The 16490-nt window shown below is 38.6% G+C and overlaps 2 protein-coding genes across 2 annotated transcripts; both read right to left on the reverse strand.

Annotated features, from left to right (window-relative positions):
- Window positions 1-1092: 1092 nt before the first annotated feature.
- Window positions 1093-11599, reverse strand: LOC139094445 (pneumococcal serine-rich repeat protein-like). Its single transcript, XM_070645482.1, has 5 exons — window positions 11446-11599; window positions 7340-11347; window positions 7230-7274; window positions 1585-6960; window positions 1093-1520 (listed from the first exon to the last, which is right to left on the reverse strand). The coding sequence occupies exons 1-5, from the start codon at window positions 11597-11599 to the stop codon at window positions 1093-1095; spliced, it is 10011 nt and encodes a 3336-aa protein (XP_070501583.1).
- A 2435-nt stretch (window positions 11600-14034) lies between these two features.
- LOC139094603 (chitinase-3-like protein 1) lies at window positions 14035-16392 on the reverse strand. Its single transcript, XM_070645723.1, has 2 exons — window positions 16282-16392; window positions 14035-15804 (listed from the first exon to the last, which is right to left on the reverse strand). Exon 2 carries the CDS (start codon window positions 15677-15679, stop codon window positions 14798-14800), a length of 882 nt encoding a protein of 293 aa, XP_070501824.1. The 5' UTR covers window positions 15680-15804; window positions 16282-16392; the 3' UTR covers window positions 14035-14797.
- Window positions 16393-16490: the final 98 nt, after the last annotated feature.

Here is a 16490-nt window from a genome sequence, read left to right on the forward strand (position 1 = left end):
AGCAGAATTTTCCATCAGTCCCATGAACCAGGTGTCAATCGGTCCCATGAAAAACGGCTGGAAGCCGGCATCATCAGGCAAAATTTTTGAAATTTTCGGATTTTCGCTTGGAACTGATTATTCATAAAAGCAAATTTACTAAAAATACACAGCTATTTTTTTTTAATACAATAAAAACAAAATTTCCTTTAATATTTCATTTTATTTAAAATAATTCCATTTTTAATATAAAATTCCAATTTTAAAAATAGACGTTTCAAAAGTGAGAAATCATAAGCCGCAAAACAAAAATCTCACTTTATCATCTTCTATATTTATTTGTCATAATTTGTAAATTTTATCGAATAAAAATTATTTAAAAAAGTTAACTTTTAATCGAGAAATTTAACAATAATTGCAATGATTTTGAATTTTGATAAAGTTAAACTTTATATTGGAATATGCCATGCAGTTATTGATATCGTTTCTTGGTTTTCTGGGGTAAGTTCTGATTCTGTCAAATTTTACTCCGGGTCGTAGATTTTTTTTTTATTTTTTTTTTATTTATTGCCGCGATTTTTTGTATTCGAACTTAAAATCTAATTTTCTGGTCGTTTTCCATTTTTCGGGGTTCGGGGTTTCGTCATAGAAATAAAAATCAAGTTTCATCTTTTTTTTTTTTAGTTTTTTTTAATGCCGCGATGTTAAAAAATTTAACTTTTTAAAATTAAAACATGTTCAAAAAAAGTTGTTAAAATTTTAAAAAATTTCCTATTTTTTAACTTAATTTTCATCGATTTTTTTTAAAATTAATTTTTCATTTTTTTGTGATAATCGTAGTCCATTTGGAACTAGTTGGAACTAGTTGTGTAGGCATGGGTCTGAATTATTATACTAAAATCACAGAACTGTTACTAAAAAATGGTCAGCAGAACTCAATGATGGATATTCCAGCTTAATTTATATAACAAATATAAAGCCTTAAAATCTAAGCAGCCAGTCTTAATTATGTAGGAAATGATAAGCAAGAACAAATTTACGAAAAAAAAAAATCAAGAAAATAAAATAAAATTAAAATAAATTAAACAATTGAAGAAGAAATTTTAAAACTTTTTAAAGACGTGGACGACGTGTACGCCTCTTTTTGGCATATTTACGTGTGACCTTGACAATGCAACGACATAATGACTTCTTATTGTCACGTTGAACTTGATATCCACTTGGACAATTGAATTTGGTTCCATATGGACATGATTCCCAGCCATATGATGGTGTGATTGATGAGCTTCCAGAACTTGATTCTTCAGAACTTGATGGAACACTTGAGCTTGATTCTTCAGAACTTGATGGTGCACTTGAACTTGATTCTTCTGAACTTGATGGTGCACTTGAGCTTGATTCTTCAGAACTTGATGGTGCACTTGAGCTTGATTCTTCTGAACTTGATGGTGCACTTGAGCTTGATTCTTCAGAACTTGATGGTGCACTTGAGCTTGAACTTACAGCACTTGAGCTGGATGATTCATAACTACTACTCAATGCTATTGAATTAAAAAACAAAATATTAAAATCAAATCAATATTCAATATTATATATATGTATTACAAGGAATTTCAGAACTTGATGATGATTCAGAGTCACTTGATGGAAGAGAACCAAGACCACTAGAGCTTGAGACTAATGGACCTGAGCCTTCGGAACTTGATCCTTCGGAACTTGAGCCTTCGGAGCTTGATGGAGCGCTTGAATCTTCAGAACTTGGGCCTTCGGAACTTGAGCCTTCGGAACTTGAGCCTTCGGAACTTGAGCCTTCAGAGCTTGATGGAGCGCTTGAATCTTCAGAACTTGGGCCTTCGGAACTTGATCCTTCGGAACTTGAGCCTTCGGAACTTGAGCCTTCAGAGCTTGATGGAGCGCTTGAATCTTCAGAACTTGGGCCTTCGGAACTTGAGCCTTCGGAACTTGAGCCTTCGGAACTTGAGCCTTCAGAGCTTGATGGAGCGCTTGAATCTTCAGAACTTGAGCCTTCGGAGCTTGATACTTCGGAACTTGAGCCTTCGGAACTTGAGCCTTCAGAGCTTGATGGAGCGCTTGAATCTTCAGAACTTGGGCCTTCGGAGCTTGATCCTTCGGAACTTGAGCCTTCGGAACTTGAGCCTTCAGAGCTTGATGGAGCGCTTGAATCTTCAGAACTTGATCCTTCGGAACTTGAGCCTTCGGAACTTGAGCCTTCGGAACTTGAGCCTTCAGAGCTTGATGGAGCGCTTGAATCTTCAGAACTTGGGCCTTCGGAACTTGAGCCTTCGGAACTTGAGCCTTCAGAGCTTGATGGAGCGCTTGAATCTTCAGAACTTGGGCCTTCGGAACTTGAGCCTTCAGAGCTTGATGGAGCGCTTGAATCTTCAGAACTTGGGCCTTCGGAACTTGAGCCTTCGGAACTTGAGCCTTCAGAGCTTGATGGAGCGCTTGAATCTTCAGAACTTGAGCCTTCGGAACTTAATCCTTCGGAACTTGAGCCTTCGGAACTTGAGCCTTCAGAGCTTGATGGAGCGCTTGAATCTTCAGAACTTGGGCCTTCGGAACTTGAGCCTTCGGAACTTGAGCCTTCAGAGCTTGATGGAGCGCTTGAATCTTCAGAACTTGGGCCTTCGGAACTTGAGCCTTCGGAACTTGAGACTTCGGAACTTGAACCTTCAGAACTTGAGCCTTCAGAGCTTGGTTCTGAAGATGATTCACTGCTTGAAGAAGTAATTATCGAAGAAGACGAACTTATAATTTCGGTGCTCGATGAACTTTCAAGAATACTTGAACTAGATGATTCTTCGGAACTTGGAACAGATGATTCTTCGGAACTTGAAACAGATGATTCAGATGAACCTGAACTTGATGATTCTTCGGAACTTGGAACAGATGATTCAGATGAACCTGAACTTGATGATTCTTCGGAACTTGGAACAGATGATTCAGATGAACCTGAACTTGATGATTCTTCGGAACTTGGAACAGATGATTCAGATGAACCTGAACTTGATGATTCTTCGGAACTTGGAACAGATGATTCAGATGAACCTGAACTTGATGATTCTTCGGAACTTGGGGAAGATGATTCAGATGAACCTGAACTAGATGATTCTTCGGAACTTGGAACAGATGATTCTTCGGAACTTGAAACAGATGATTCAGATGAACCTGAACTTGATGATTCTTCGGAACTTGGAACAGATGATTCAGATGAACCTGAACTAGATGATTCTTCAGAACTTGGAACAGATGATTCAGATGAACCTGAACTTGATGATTCTTCGGAACTTGGGGAAGATGATTCAGATGAACCTGAACTAGATGATTCTTCGGAACTTGGAACAGATGATTCAGATGAACCTGAACTTGATGATTCTTCGGAACTTGGAACAGATGATTCAGATGAACCTGAACTTGATGATTCTTCGGAACTTGGAGAAGATGATTCAGATGAACCTGAACTAGATGATTCTTCGGAACTTGGAACAGATGATTCAGATGAACCTGAACTTGATGATTCTTCGGAACTTGGAACAGATGATTCAGATGAACCTGAACTTGATGATTCTTCAGAACTTGGAACAGATGATTCAGATGAACCTGAACTTGATGATTCTTCGGAACTTGGGGAAGATGATTCAGATGAACCTGAACTTGATGATTCTTCGGAACTTGGAACAGATGATTCAGATGAACCTGAACTTGATGATTCTTCGGAACTTGGGGAAGATGATTCAGATGAACCTGAACTTGAAGATTCTTCGGAACTTGGAACAGATGATTCAGATGAACCTGAACTTGATGATTCTTCGGAACTTGGGGAAGATGATTCAGATGAACCTGAACTTGAAGATTCTTCGGAACTTGGAACAGATGATTCAGATGAACCTGAACTTGATGATTCTTCGGAACTTGGGGAAGATGATTCAGATGAACCTGAACTTGATGATTCTTCGGAACTTGGGGAAGATGATTCAGATGAACTAGAACTTGATGATTCTTCGGAGCTTGGGGATGATGATTCTGGTGAACTAGAACTTGATGGAGCTTCTGAACTTGGTGAAGATGATTCAGATGAAATAGAACTTGATGATTCTTCTGAACTTGGAACAGATGATTCTTCGGAACTTGGGGAAGATGATTCAGATGAACTAGAACTTGATGATTCTTTGGAACTTGGAACAGATGATTCTTCTGAACTTGGAACAGATGATTCTTCGGAGCTTGGAACAGATGATTCTTCTGAACTTGGAACAGATGATTCTTCGGAACTTGGGGATGATGATTCAGATGAACTAGAACTTGATGGAGCTTCTGAACTTGGTGAAGAAGATTCAGATGAGCTAGAACTTGATGATTCTTCAGAGCTTGGAACAGATGATTCTTCGGAGCTTGGAACAGATGATTCTTCTGAACTTGGAACAGATGATTCTTCGGAACTTGGGGATGATGATTCAGATGAACTAGAACTTGATGATTCTTCGGAACTTGGAACAGATGATTCTTCTGAACTTGGAACAGATGATTCTTCGGAGCTTGGAACAGATGATTCTTCTGAACTTGGAACAGATGATTCTTCGGAGCTTGGAACAGATGATTCTTCTGAACTTGGAACAGATGATTCTTCGGAACTTGGAGCAGATGATTCAGATGAACTAGAACTTGATGATTCTTCAGAGCTTGGAACAGATGATTCTTCTGAACTTGGAACAGATGATTCTTCGGAGCTTGGAACAGATGATTCTTCGGAACTAGAACTTGATGATTCTTCGGAACTTGGGGAAGATGATTCAGATGAACTAGAACTTGATGATTCTTCGGAACTTGGAACAGATGATTCTTCTGAACTTGGAACAGATGATTCTTCGGAGCTTGGAACAGATGATTCTTCTGAACTTGGAACAGATGATTCTTCGGAACTTGGGGAAGATGATTCAGATGAACTTGAACTTGATGGAGCTTCTGAGCTTGGTGAAGATGATTCAGATGAACTAGAACTAGATGGAGCTTCAGAGCTTGGAACAGATGGTTCGGATGAACTAGTACTTGATGATTCTTCGGAACTTGGAACAGATGATGCCTCGGAGCTTGGAACAGATGATTCTTCGGAACTAGAACTTGATGATTCTTCGGAACTTGGTGAAGATGATTCAGATGAACTAGAACTTGATGATTCTTCGGAACTTGGAACAGATGATGCCTCGGAGCTTGGAACAGATGATTCTTCGGAACTAGAACTTGATGATTCTTCGGAACTTGGTGAAGATGATTCAGATGAACTAGAACTTGATGATTCTTCGGAACTTGGAACAGATGATTCTTCTGAACTTGGAACAGATGATTCTTCGGAGCTTGGAACAGATGATTCTTCTGAACTTGGAACAGATGATTCTTCGGAACTTGGGGAAGATGATTCAGATGAACTAGAACTAGATGGAGCTTCAGAGCTTGGAACAGATGGTTCGGATGAACTAGTACTTGATGATTCTTCGGAACTTGGAACAGATGATTCCTCGGAGCTTGGAACAGATGATTCTTCGGAACTAGAACTTGATGATTCTTCGGAACTTGGTGAAGATGATTCAGATGAACTAGAACTTGAAGATTCTTCGGAGCTTGGAACAGATGATTCTTCTGAACTTGGAACAGATGATTCTTCGGAGCTTGGAACAGATGATTCTTCTGAACTTGGAACAGATGATTCTTCGGAACTTGGGGAAGATGATTCAGATGAACTAGAACTAGATGGAGCTTCAGAGCTTGGAACAGATGGTTCGGATGAACTAGTACTTGATGATTCTTCTGAACTTGGAACAGATGATTCCTCGGAGCTTGGAACAGATGATTCTTCGGAACTAGAACTTGATGATTCTTCGGAACTTGGGGAAGATGATTCAGATGAACTAGAACTTGATGATTCTTCGGAACTTGGAACAGATGATTCTTCTGAACTTGGAACAGATGATTCTTCGGAACTTGGGGATGATGATTCAGATGAACTTGAACTTGATGGAGCTTCTGAGCTTGGTGAAGATGATTCAGATGAACTAGAACTTGATGATTCTTCGGAGCTTGGAACAGATGATTCTTCTGAACTTGGAACAGATGATTCTTCGGAGCTTGGAACAGATGATTCTTCTGAACTTGGAACAGATGATTCTTCGGAACTTAGGGAAGATGATTCAGATGAACTAGAACTAGATGGAGCTTCAGAGCTTGGAACAGATGGTTCGGATGAACTAGTACTTGATGATTCTTCTGAACTTGGAACAGATGATTCCTCGGAGCTTGGTACAGATGATTCTTCGGAACTAGAACTTGATGATTCTTCGGAACTTGGGGAAGATGATTCAGATGAACTAGAACTTGATGATTCTTCGGAACTTGGAACAGATGATTCTTCGGAGCTTGGAACAGATGTTTCTTCGGTACTAGAACTTGATGATTCTTCGGAACTTGGAACAGATGATTCTTCGGAGCTTGGAACGGATGATTCAGATGAGCTAGAACTAGATGGAGCTTCCGAGCTTGGTGAAGATGATTCAGATGAACTAGAACTTGATGATTCTTCGGAGCTTGGAACAGATGATTCTTCGGAACTTGGGGAAGATGATTCAGATGAACTAGAACTTGAAGATTCTTCGGAACTTGGAACAGATGATTCTTCAGAGCTTGGAACAGATGATTCTTCGGAGCTTGGGGATGATGATTCAGATGAACTTGGAACAGATGATTCTTCAGAGCTTGGAACGGATGATTCAGATGAACTAGAACTTGATGGAGCTTCTGAGCTTGGTGAAGATGATTCAGATGAACTAGAACTTGTTGATTCTTCGGAGCTTGGTGCTGATGATTCAGACGAGCTTGATGAAATTTCGGAACTTGGTGTAGATGATTCAACTGAGCTTGATTCGGAGGATGAATAGCTGCTACTTGGATTGGATGATGGTTCACTTGATGCTAAAATTAGAAATAATTTGAATAAATTATATAAGAATTGTTTAATTTATGAAGAGCATACAAGAAACTTCTGTTGAACTGCTTGTGCCAGAGCTGGAATCCTCTGAACTTGAAGCTGAGCTAGATACTTCGGAGCTTGAACTTTCACTACTGGAAACACTTGAAGCGCTTGATCCTACAACAGACACTGAGGGTTCTGAAGAGAAAAGTAGGATTATGTATTGTTAAAAATGCTGTAATTTATATCTAAATTAGTTGATGATTCTTACCACTACTACTACTTGATGCAGTTGAACTTGATGGTACACTTGGAACTAAAAATGAATAATAATGACTTTAATACTATAAACAAATATATTAATTAATTTTTTATTCTTACGTGAAGCTTCTTCGCTAGCTCCAGAGGAATAAGCAGTTGAAAATCCTGCAGATCCTCCACTTGGTGTACCTTCTGAAGACCATTCTGAGAATGAACTTGGAAGTGATGAGTCAAAGGAACTTGAGCCTTCCGAACTTGGACCTTCTGAACTTGAGCCTTCGGAACTTGGACCTTCAGAACTTGAGCCTTCGGAACTTGGACCTTCTGAACTTGAGCCTTCGGAACTTGGACCTTCTGAACTTGAGCCTTCGGAACTTGGACCTTCTGAACTTGAGCCTTCGGAACTTGGACCTTCTGAACTTGAGCCTTCGGAACTTGGACCTTCGGAACTTGGACCTTCTGAACTTGAGCCTTCGGAACTTGGACCTTCAGAACTTGAGCCTTCGGAACTTGGACCTTCTGAACTTGAGCCTTCGGAACTTGGACCTTCTGAACTTGAGCCTTCGGAACTTGGACCTTCTGAACTTGATCCTTCGGAACTTGGACCTTCAGAACTTGGACCTTCTGAACTTGGACCTTCTGAACTTGAGCCTTCTGAACTTGGACCTTCTGAACTTGAGCCTTCGGAACTTGGACCTTCTGAACTTGATCCTTCGGAACTTGGACCTTCAGAACTTGGACCTTCTGAACTTGGACCTTCTGAACTTGAGCCTTCGGAACTTGGACCTTCTGAACTTGAGCCTTCGGAACTTGGACCTTCAGAACTTGAGCCTTCGGAACTTGGACCTTCTGAACTTGAGCCTTCGGAACTTGGACCTTCTGAACTTGAGCCTTCGGAACTTGGACCTTCTGAACTTGAGCCTTCGGAACTTGGACCTTCTGAACTTGAGCCTTCGGAACTTGGACCTTCTGAACTTGATCCTTCGGAACTTGGACCTTCTGAACTTGAGCCTTCGGAACTTGGACCTTCTGAACTTGATCCTTCGGAACTTGGACCTTCTGAACTTGGACCTTCTGAACTTGAGCCTTCGGAACTTGGACCTTCAGAACTTGAGCCTTCGGAACTTGGACCTTCTGAACTTGATCCTTCGGAACTTGGACCTTCTGAACTTGAGCCTTCGGAACTTGGACCTTCTGAACTTGAGCCTTCGGAACTTGGACCTTCAGAACTTGAGCCTTCGGAACTTGGACCTTCTGAACTTGATCCTTCGGAACTTGGACCTTCTGAACTTGAGCCTTCGGAACTTGGACCTTCTGAACTTGGACCTTCTGAACTTGAGCCTTCGGAACTTGGACCTTCAGAACTTGAGCCTTCGGAACTTGGACCTTCTGAACTTGATCCTTCGGAACTTGGACCTTCTGAACTTGAGCCTTCGGAACTTGGACCTTCTGAACTTGAGCCTTCGGAACTTGGACCTTCAGAACTTGAGCCTTCGGAACTTGGACCTTCTGAACTTGATCCTTCGGAACTTGGACCTTCTGAACTTGAGCCTTCGGAACTTGGACCTTCTGAACTTGAGCCTTCGGAACTTGGACCTTCTGAACTTGAGCCTTCGGAACTTGGACCTTCAGAACTTGAGCCTTCGGAACTTGGACCTTCTGAACTTGAGCCTTCGGAACTTGGACCTTCTGAACTTGATCCTTCGGAACTTGGACCTTCTGAACTTGGACCTTCTGAACTTGAGCCTTCGGAACTTGGACCTTCAGAACTTGAGCCTTCGGAACTTGGACCTTCTGAACTTGATCCTTCTGAACTTGGACCTTCTGAACTTGAGCCTTCGGAACTTGGACCTTCTGAACTTGAGCCTTCGGAACTTGGACCTTCAGAACTTGAGCCTTCGGAACTTGGACCTTCTGAACTTGAGCCTTCGGAACTTGGACCTTCTGAAATTGATCCTTCGGAACTTGGACCTTCTGAACTTGAGCCTTCGGAACTTGGACCTTCTGAACTTGATCCTTCGGAACTTGGACCTTCTGAACTTGAGCCTTCGGAACTTGGACCTTCTGAACTTGAGCCTTCGGAACTTGGACCTTCTGAACTTGATCCTTCGGAACTTGGACCTTCTGAACTTGATCCTTCGGAACTTGGACCTTCTGAACTTGAGCCTTCGGAACTTGAACCTTCTGAACTTGATCCTTCGGAACTTGGACCTTCTGAACTTGATCCTTCGGAACTTGGACCTTCTGAACTTGAGCCTTCGGAACTTGGACCTTCTGAACTTGATCCTTCGGAACTTGGACCTTCTGAACTTGATCCTTCGGAACTTGGACCTTCTGAACTTGAGCCTTCGGAACTTGAGCCTTCGGAACTTGGACCTTCTGAACTTGAGCCTTCGGAACTTGGACCTTCAGAACTTGAGCCTTCGGAACTTGGACCTTCAGAACTTGAGCCTTCGGAACTTGGACCTTCAGAACTTGAGCCTTCGGAACTTGGACCTTCAGAACTTGAGCCTTCGGAACTTGGACCTTCAGAACTTGAGCCTTCGGAACTTGGACCTTCAGAACTTGATCCTTCGGAACTTGGACCTTCTGAACTTGAGCCTTCGGAACTTGGTTCTGAAGATGATTCACTGCTTGAAGAAGTAATTACTGAAGAAGACGAACTTATAATTTCAGTGCTCGATGAACTTTCAAGAATACTTGAGCTTGAGCCTTCAGAACTTGATGGAGCGCTTGATTCTTCAGAACTTGATGGAACGCTTGAGGTTGATTCTTCTGAGCTTGATCCTTCAGAGCTTGATCCTTCAGAACTTGATTCTTCTGAACTTAATGGAACGCTTGAGGTTGATTCTTCCGAGCTTGATCCTTCAGAGCTTGAACCTTCGGAGCTTGATCCTTCAGAACTTGATTCTTCTGAACTTGATGGAACGCTTGAGGTTGATTCTTCCGAGCTTGATCCTTCAGAGCTTGATCCTTCAGAGCTTGATCCTTCGGAGCTTGATCCTTCAGAGCTTGATTCTTCTGAACTTGATGGTACACTTGAGGTTGATTCTTCCGAGCTTGATCCTTCAGAGCTTGATTCTTCTGAACTTGATGGTACACTTGAGGTTGATTCTTCCGAGCTTGATCCTTCAGAGCTTGAACCTTCGGAGCTTGATCCTTCAGAACTTGATTCTTCTGAACTTGATGGAACGCTTGAGGTTGATTCTTCCGAGCTTGATCCATCAGAGCTTGATCCTTCAGAGCTTGATCCTTCAGAGCTTGATTCTTCTGAACTTGATGGTACACTTGAGGTTGATTCTTCCGAGCTTGATCCTTCGGAGCTTGATCCTTCAGAGCTTGATTCTTCTGAACTTGATGGTACACTTGAGGTTGATTCTTCCGAGCTTGATCCTTCGGAGCTTGATCCTTCAGAGCTTGATTCTTCTGAACTTGATGGTACACTTGAGGTTGATTCTTCCGAGCTTGATCCTTCGGAGCTTGATCCTTCAGAGCTTGATTCTTCTGAACTTGATGGTACACTTGAGGTTGATTCTTCCGAGCTTGATCCTTCGGAGCTTGATCCTTCAGAGCTTGATTCTTCTGAACTTGATGGTACACTTGAGGTTGATTCTTCCGAGCTTGATCCTTCAGAGCTTGTTCCTTCAGAGCTTGAACCTTCGGAGCTTGATCCTTCAGAGCTTGATTCTTCTGAACTTGATGGTACACTTGAGGTTGATTCTTCCGAGCTTGATCCTTCAGAGCTTGTTCCTTCAGAGCTTGAACCTTCGGAGCTTGATCCTTCAGAGCTTGATTCTTCTGAACTTGATGGTACACTTGAGGTTGATTCTTCCGAGCTTGATCCTTCAGAGCTTGATCCTTCAGAGCTTGATCCTTCAGAGCTTGAACCTTCAGAGCTTGATTCTTCAGAACTTGATGGAGCACTTGAACTTGAGCCTTCGGAGCTTGATGCTGAAGATGATTCACCGCTTGAAGAGGTAATTACTTCAGTGCTCGATGAGCTTTCAAGAATACTTGAGCTTGTGCTTGGTTCGGTTGAGCCTTCAGAACTTGAGCTTGAAACTTCAGAACTTGGAACAGAACTTTCACTTGAACTCGAACTAATGCTAGATTCAATACTTGAGGAAGCTGAAATAATGAATTGTGGATTAATATTTTTTATTATTTTGTGGATTTTAGTCCAGTAAATGAGTACATGAGACGAGAATGTTCTTAGATTGACTTACAGTAAGGACTCTTGGTTGTAATTGTTGTATATTTTTTTCTAATTAAAGTCCTTGTTGGACGTCCTTTATATCTTCGTCTACGTTGTCCAGCACCTTCGATTGTCGTCGCCAAAACAGCGATGAGCAAGCAAGTCAGTATAATTTTAAACTTCATTTTAATGAAGATTTTTTGGTTTAAAAAAATAATTTAAGTCACTTTTTTTCTCACTGTTTTCACTTCCAATTTTTGTCTTTACTTTTTTTTATTCTATTTTATCTTCTTTTAGACCTTAAAGGGAAAACTCCTTCAAGCCCACTGATGGCAATTTCATCAACACGTCCAACATTTATACTCATTTGTGTCGTGACAAGCAAAATAGGTTGATGGCAGTAAAGGAAACTTAAATTTATTTATTTTTTACTCACGATTTAAGCTGTTTTTTTTTACTATCCATAATTCTGATTTTCGTGACCACGATAGGTCATCGTATTTAATATTAATCTATCAATTTTTTTTTAACATTTCTTTTTTGTTCAATTTTTGTTGATAAATTTTATTGGAAAAATAGATTAGTGACTTTTTAAAGGACTTGACTAAGTGAAAGACTTTGTGTGCTGATTTTTTAAATTCTATATTCAATTGAGGATTATTGTGTAGCTTTAATAGGTTTTTAGTTTCTAGCTTTCTGACATATTTGTGGATTAATCTTGGATATTACTTCAAAAATTTGAAATTTTGTCTACTGGAAAGTAGAAGAATCCCAGTCCCAAAAACTGGCAAACCACCAAATGAATTGAGCAATTACAGATAAATTAGCTTGATTAGTTCCATACGCAAAATATTGGAGATGATATTGTTGAATAGAGTGAACTAGCATATATAAGACAGCATTATTTCCGAGCAGACAAAGAACATTACCATTTAAATGAACATGCTTATTAGGAAACCCAATCAATGCAATTGATTATACTCAATTTTGTGTGCAAACTTATAACCATGCTCATTGTCTTTTCGGGATCATTCTAAATCCCAAATGTTAGTTTATTAGAAACAGCAAAAATAGCGTAAAGAACACAAATTGGCTAATTGATCATAAATCCTACCTCAGCCGAAAGTGAATCTGAATTGGTGCACAATTCAATTTTAATCATTGCATATCAGCAGATGTTGTAGCACATCACACTGGAAGTGTGCTCCAAAAGCAACATGTTGTAAAATAGTAATGCGAGAATGTCAATTAGATATGAAAACAGAGGATTTTTTTCAAGATTTGTGATACGAGCAGCAATAGAGTCAGATAGAAAACTGTTTGAAATAGTTTTGGCAAGAAATTGGAGTATGATTCCAGTGAGTAAATAAGTAACACAATGGGAGAAAAGTACAACAATACATGAACAAATGGAAGTAGAATCTCAACTGAAGCATAGTCAGAAATCATTTTTAGAATTGCAAAACTGGCACCTGACAGGCAAGAACCGTACAAATTCTTGAAAATTTATAAGGATTTGTAAGAATAACCATTAAAATTATCAAGCATTTGTACAGTTTTTTGCCAGTCGCAGGTGCCTGTTTTGGAACTATGTTTATTTTTTAAAATCATTTGAAAATTTGAATTTTAAGGAACCGTTAAATAATTAAAAGCTATAATATATATTCATGTTGCAACATATATAAAAGCTCCATAGAGTCGATTATTCCATGCAAATTTCAAATTGACTTCAAGCTCTGGCACATTATATTATTGGTATATTGCTGGCTTTGGACTATACTGGACCTTATTTTATAAGCTTCATTGATGATTATAATCATTCTTTCATTAAGAGCTTTTAGCAGGATTCTCCTAACTTGGCAATTATTTGTTTAATAAATTGTTGATTGCTGGGCAAAAATGTACTTAAGTCCTTCAAACAATAACACGAGGACATTCAAAAAAAATTTTTTTTTTTGCATATCTACTTAAAATTTTATTACAGTCTGTTGAATTTTATTATATTGAGACTGCATGAAACTACTATTGTAATTTCAACAAAAATAATAATTTAACAGCAAGTTGTAAAATATAGTTTTTAAAATAATATTTAAAATTTTGACATGGAAAATTTATAAATTAAATAGTTTAGTAAGGAATTAGAAGACACAATAGTTAATTATGAGAGAGGTTAGTTTGGGAATTTTAATGGAATTGAACAATCGACTAACTTGATGTTGGATTCGATTGAAATTTTGGTATAAAGCCAAAGTCACGGCAGTCTAGCAATTTTATGTAATGGTTTGAACTTTGCTGAGTCTATAAATTTCTGTTACTCATGCTTGATGAGACCACATCCTAGTTCAATCAGAATATTCCAAATAATACAAAATCACGTTAATTCTAAAGTCCTTTAGTTCCTTTATATATTTTTTGTAAATATTCTCACGAACTGTCATTAATAATGATCATTTTAGGCCTTTTTTAAGCCTTAATAATTAAAAAACTGTGTCACAAAGCAGTTAAAAAGTGCCAAAAACAATTAAAAGCTGAAACAAATAATAATCCGTCCTGGACATAAACAAAGACTTTTTAAAAATATAAATAAAATATTTGCAATTTTTTAATTTTTTGTGTTTATAATTTATTAATTTAACTTAATTTTTAACATTTACAGAGTAGTTTTGAACAATTTGAATTGAAATTTGATATAAAATTAACAATAAATTATTCTTTAAATCAGTGATGGGCAACCTGTGTCCCTTACAACATTCCGGAAGGAAGTTGTCGATTGAGACTGTATTGAATTTTGTATTGGCAATTGGCTGGAAGAATCCGACGATAGAACCAGCTTTAGACGACATCTGAGGGAGTCCATGGATCACAGTTGATCTGTACGGCCAAAAAAGTAAGTAGCGAAAAACAGCTTGTATGGCGAGGCACATTACTCTACTTCCAAAATTGATTGGAAATGGCATGAATCGTATGTCGTGTGCAGTTTTGATCGAGGTTTACTTACTTGCTTACTTTCTTGGTTGGAGCGCATTTGAGAACGTGGGAAGACAGTTCTATCGTTCGATAACTCTGTGTCGTTATCAACACATCCAACCCAGGAACTCTTCAGTCTTCCCCTCGATCTTTTGCCGTGGGTCGAGGCTAGGTTTTTCAATCCCGGAAATGAATTGCATGTCATCTCTGGATTGATCCGAGGATTCAGTACATTTTAATCCCGGATTTGAAAACCCAAGTCTAGTAATTTGTACAAACTTTGTGATAAGGCCAGCAACATAGTCAGATGTAAGGCCTTTTGTAGAAACCTAGGCTGTACATCAGATCATTGTTCCAGTAAGTAAATAAGTCGAGGGGTTACTACCAAAGGTTGCCCACCACTGCTTTAAACTGTCTTATTTCTCATTAAAAGCTTCAAATGCACTCCTTATCAATGGAAATCCAACACTACAATCATCACCATCAAATGAATGAATCACAACACCACCAAATCCACCAAATTTTGCATAATTAGCCTTTGATCTTATTGCTTTACTATCATTACATCCATATGTAGCCACGCCAATATTTAATTTATTTAAATTAGCTCCATTTGACAGCCAAATACTAACTGCATGATCTAAATTAATGAGCTCACGTGACGGCATTTCCATGTCAAATATTATCAAATTTATAAATTTTACTTTCTTTGAAATGTGCTTAATGTCGTATGCATTAAAGGCATGCGCATTTACAGTTACTGATAAAATTTGTGGATCGACATTTTCGTCAAAATTAAAAACTTCAAATTCAGTTGGAAGTGACACTTCAAATGACAAAGGACCGTTAATGAGCTCCTTTAGCTTCTTAATCAAGTCTATAAAGGCACCTGATTGCTGCTTTTGTGGATATTGACAATTTATATCGATTCCATCAAAATTACATTTTCTACAAAATCCGAGAATATTTTTTGCGAAATTTTTCCGCGACGATTGACTTGACAGCATTAAGTTGAACGACCGTCGTTGATCCTCACAGTTGTCACCAATTGACAGTAAAAGCTTCAAATTTTCATTTATTTTTCGCATCTTTTCGAGAAAATTTAATTCACTTAAAACTTGAATCTCATCTGCGTATGGAAATTTAATGTTTCCATCTCTGTCGATGCCAATTGATGTGTAGATGATGTGTGTGCATATATGTGGATTTAGTAGACTGACATTGATGCTGCCATGATAATAACAGATGACATTACTGGGTGATGTTTTACTGTCAATATGAACTGAACGTCGGTTCATGACTGGATTTGGTGGGCATAGACCCTTCTTGACGTGTTTGAAAATTTTAGTTTGTATCTAGTGGGGTTGTGTTGGAGGTACTAAGGAACTTGTTAGTCTGTTTTGAGTAAATAATGTTGAATAAACTGGAAATATAAATGGAAAATTTACTTCTTAGTTTTACACCCCGGCAATATCGACAGTTCTTAGTTTAATACCCCTTGACATTTTGACTAATTAATTATTTACTCCTTAAAAATTTGAATTCTTAATTTCACACCCCTTAAAATTTTAACTTCATAGTTTCACACCCCTGAATATTGAATTCTTAGTTTGATACCCCTTGAATTTTTGATTGCTTAGTTTTACACCCTTATAATTTAGAATTCTTAGTTTCACATCCTTGAAATTTTGACAAATTAGTTTCACACCCTTTTAAATTTTAACTTTTTAGTTTCACATCCCTTGAGATTTTAACTTCTTAGTTTCACATCCTTCAAATTTATTATCTCCAATTTTTAAGTATCATATCTCTTTGTTTGAGCTAACTTTTTATTAAAACAAATAAATCTGCAACAGATTACCCCAAAAATGTGCAAATTAATCTTAAAAATCACACAAACCTTCCAAAAAATCACCAATCAGCTTCCGATATTTACTTTAGTTATGCAAAAAAAAATCAGCATTTTACTCGCACGACTTATTTACAAATAAATGACTCAATCGCAACTGCGAATCAGGTGAGAGAAATAGGAAATTGAGAGAACACCTTTACTCTGTTTATCTTATCAAGTTGTGAGCTTCAATTAGATAAGAATTGTGATATATAAAA

The sequence above is a fragment of the Chironomus tepperi genome, unplaced genomic scaffold (assembly GCF_022539635.2).
Source record: "Chironomus tepperi strain 1889 unplaced genomic scaffold, CSIRO-AGI_Ctep_v1 contig_354, whole genome shotgun sequence".
Classification (NCBI taxonomy): domain Eukaryota; kingdom Metazoa; phylum Arthropoda; class Insecta; order Diptera; family Chironomidae; genus Chironomus; species Chironomus tepperi.